Below are 3,856 nucleotides of genomic sequence, written 5' to 3'. Positions count from 1 at the left end.
AGCGGTGCATTTTTCCGGTACCACCAGGAAATTTGTTGGACAAAATTTTCGAACTTAGGAAGAACATTTAGTTTCTGCTCAGAAAATTCACGCAGCATTGTTGTACGCAGTTTACAGATCACCTCAGTGCCTAAGACACATTCCACCTTTTGTAACTAAAATGAAAAAGAAATTGAAAAGTGAAGGTGTTTATATACACCATACACCTCTAGATCCCCATAACTTTAAACCTGCAACAGATATTTATTGGAGTTAAGAAGTTCAGTGAATGATTCAGGAGACTTTAATATAGAAGCTTCTCTTGTTCCTAGAGCCAGAGTTAAGAGTTTAGATTTGTATATCAAACTTGTTGCCCCAATTTCAAGTAAAATCATTGGAATGAGGAAAGTACCTCCCTAGATGCAACTCATTCTGAAATTTCCTCCTACGAAGGAAAGGCAGATATATCTGTATTAATGGGTATATTCTCTAATCTTGCTTTTGATCCGTTACATGATATTGTAAATGATGATTGGAGAAATCTACAGTTTTGATTTAGAATTGTTGGAATGCCCTTTACTTCAAGCCCAAGCGTCCAGCCCAAGTACCCAACCACTTGAGCTGGACGGTAGAGCGATGGTCTCGCTTCATGCAGGTCGGCGTTCAATCCCCGACCGTCCATAAGTGGTTGGGCACCATTCCTTACCTCCGGACCCATCCCAATTCCTTATCCTGACCCCTTCCTAGTGGTATATAAGCGTAATGGCTTGGCGCTTTCTCCTGATAGAGCCCTTCCCTTTCCTTCCTGCTGGGTGAACAGGGTCGAGTAATTAAGAATCGGTGCCCAATCGTCTTTTCCTGCCCAGGACTTGAACCAACGCCGATATCAACCGAATAATACCAGGTAAGAAGTTCACATAAACGAAGTCAGCATCGAAAATCCTATGCGAATGTGCTCTGTATTCCTAAAGAAAATTAGAATAAATATGCAGCACTCGGAATCTTACCGAACAAAGTTTAAAATAAATTCCAGGACTCTCTCGAGACGATTGGCTCTCGATAAACAAAATTATAAATTTGAAACATTTTAATTTAAATGGTTCCCAAATTGTTCTCAGCTGCTCCTGGTCTCGAGTAAACAAAAATGTCGAGGCTTGAAGAAAAGACCGAAGCAGACAGACAGACAGACAAACAGGCAGACACAGACAAGCAGTCAGACACAGACAAGCAGACAGACACAGACAAGCAGGCAGACACAGACAAGCAGACAGACACAGACAAGCAGACGCAGACAGACACAGACAAACAGACGCAGACAAGCAGACGCAGACAAGCAGACAGACACAGACAAGCAGACGCAGACAGACACAGACAAGCAGGCAGACACAGACAAGCAGGCAGACACAGACAAGCAGACGCAGACAAGCAAACAGACACAGACAAGCAGACGCAGACAAGCAGACACAGACAAATAGGCAGAGAGGCCCATCACCCGCTTATAAGCCACCCGCTACTCCCAGATGGTGGGCCACAAGAGTAAAGATCACCTGGAGAGAGTGGCGGAAAACCTTAGAACCAATAACCAAGGATTCATCAAAGTGGCTGAGTTGTGCTGGCTTAATGGCTAAAGTGACGTCCCCGTTCCTTCCCCGCGTACCTCCGATAATCTCAACCCAGCCCGTTTCCCAGACACTTCTCCTCCACAATCCCTGTACCACAACCACTCAACCACAGTCTCCTATACCCCGGCCCCTCTCTCGGAAGCCCCGCAGCCCTTATACCCCGCCACCATTCATATCATATACAATCCACCATATACAGTCCACCATATACAATCTCCTATACCCCGTCCACCATTCATTATCATTAACATCATCACACAACACGACCAAAGATCACATTCACTCCAAAAAAATCTACCTTTTACTATTCATGCCGTGCCTCCTCTTGGATGGCTTAATATTCATCAATCAATCAGTCAATCACACGACCCATTCCACCCCAACACAGGTACACAGGTGTTTATATAAATATATAAATACAAATACATATTGTAGAGTCGGGTGTAGAAATTTCTCTGCACACACAGATGAGTGTACATAGGCCAGTGGTAAATACACTAAAGCCCTTTGCCACCAATTCATGCACAGAACCGCGTGAGATGTGGGCAAAAATAGCACTAAAAGAATTAACTATTTACCCAGTACTAACACAGTAGCTTCTATTTACAAAAATAAACAAAGAATTAAATGACAGAGCTCCCCAAAAAATGCCTAACACACAAAAACCCTTCATGCAGGTCCACACAACAGTGCGGAGGAATCAACCAACTCAAACACACCGTTAACGAGTATGCCAACATAGTCAACGAGGCCTCTACCAAAAAAAATACATATAAAAAAAAATATAGACGCCATAAATCAGGGAAAATGCTTACCGGGTCGTTTATCAACAAAGAATCCAGGCCGTGGTAAACACATTGGGGCCTGCGTGTCAAAGGTTCAGCCGCCTCTTCTGTTCTTATTGCCCCAAGTTTGTGTTTCTTATTCCCCGTCCTGTTTACCGAGGAAGTTTGGTGTGGTCTCTCGCACTCAGTTTCAGAAGGTCGCGCAGTGATCTGCAGGGCTGTTTGTATTCCTCTTTTGCTGGTTTTGAATATAGCATATTTGCTGGGGTATGTGATGACTCAAATATGCAAAGATATTCTGTAATTTTTAAAATATTTCATCATACTTTTATTGAAAGTTAATTTTTAAGTGGTTTTGGTAGGATTAAACATGCTTTTGGCCACGTAAATACAATTGTACATTAGGTTGGTGGGAACAGTGAAAACCTGGGTCTTATCCACTGACAAACTCGGTAGCATCCAACAAAGACTGTTTTTCATTACTCATAATTGAAACAGCGTGCAATCACATGATGTAGCTGACACACTAGTAACAATCTGAAACTACGTATATGAATATTTATATATATTAAGGTATTCCGTTGGTGGGTTTTTCATTTTACTTCAATTGGTTGTGTTGTGTGTCAAGGCCACATTTTGTAATTATGTAACTTGTACAATAAAGTTCCATATATATATATATATATATATATATTATATATATATATATATATATATATATATATATATATATATATATATATATATATACATATATATATATCTATATATATATATATATATATATATATATATATATATATATATATATATATATATATATATATATATATATATTTTAGTGAGGGTACCACCTCTGGTGCCAATGTGGGGACCCATAGCCTCGGAGAAGAAAATAAAAAGTATTCAGAGGAGACCTTGTGTTTTCTCACTGAACACTAATATTATCTTCTCCTACCACCCCCATTCTTTTGTATGTACACATATATATTTACTTTATTTGAACTTTGTTACAAAAAAGGAGTTACATATGGGTTACAAAGATGGTTATCATAGGTTGTCGAGTTCCTCCAGCTCCTCAGATGGCGGGCAGGAACCCTGGATGCAGTGCGCATTTCCCCTCAGTATCGCCACACTGAGGCGCTGGAAAAGAAAGCTTGCAGCTCTTGGGTCCCTTGTTGTTTCAATGAGCCTAAGAACCCAGTTCCTTCAAAAAACTGGTAGCACTTTTACCCCAGGCGCCGAGTGTCTCAGAAGCAATGGGGACAAAATTGTAGTGGTGATCCAGTTCACTATACTTACGGGATTTGGCTGCTTCCCTGTGGGTGGCAGCGCCACCTGGTTGTGCAACACTGAGGTTAATGTAGGTGTTAGCCAGGGTTGATACGCACGTGTAGTCCCATACCAACTGCTTGCCATTCTTCCAGGGGTTCACTGTGATACCATCCGGGCGACCAATAAGAGCATCAG

General features: G+C 41.3%; 1 protein-coding gene across 1 annotated transcript; it reads left to right on the top strand.

Moving 5' to 3' along the window:
* Positions 1-1,123: 1,123 nt before the first annotated feature.
* On the top strand, positions 1,124-1,519 carry LOC138368795 (octapeptide-repeat protein T2-like). Its single transcript, XM_069331493.1, has one exon. It carries the CDS (start codon positions 1,124-1,126, stop codon positions 1,517-1,519), a length of 396 nt encoding a protein of 131 aa, XP_069187594.1.
* The last annotated feature ends 2,337 nt before the right edge of the window (positions 1,520-3,856 follow it).

This window comes from Procambarus clarkii, chromosome 26, assembly GCF_040958095.1.
Source record: "Procambarus clarkii isolate CNS0578487 chromosome 26, FALCON_Pclarkii_2.0, whole genome shotgun sequence".
Lineage (NCBI taxonomy): Eukaryota > Metazoa > Arthropoda > Malacostraca > Decapoda > Cambaridae > Procambarus > Procambarus clarkii.
This window is presented reverse-complemented; position numbering and strand designations above follow the sequence as displayed.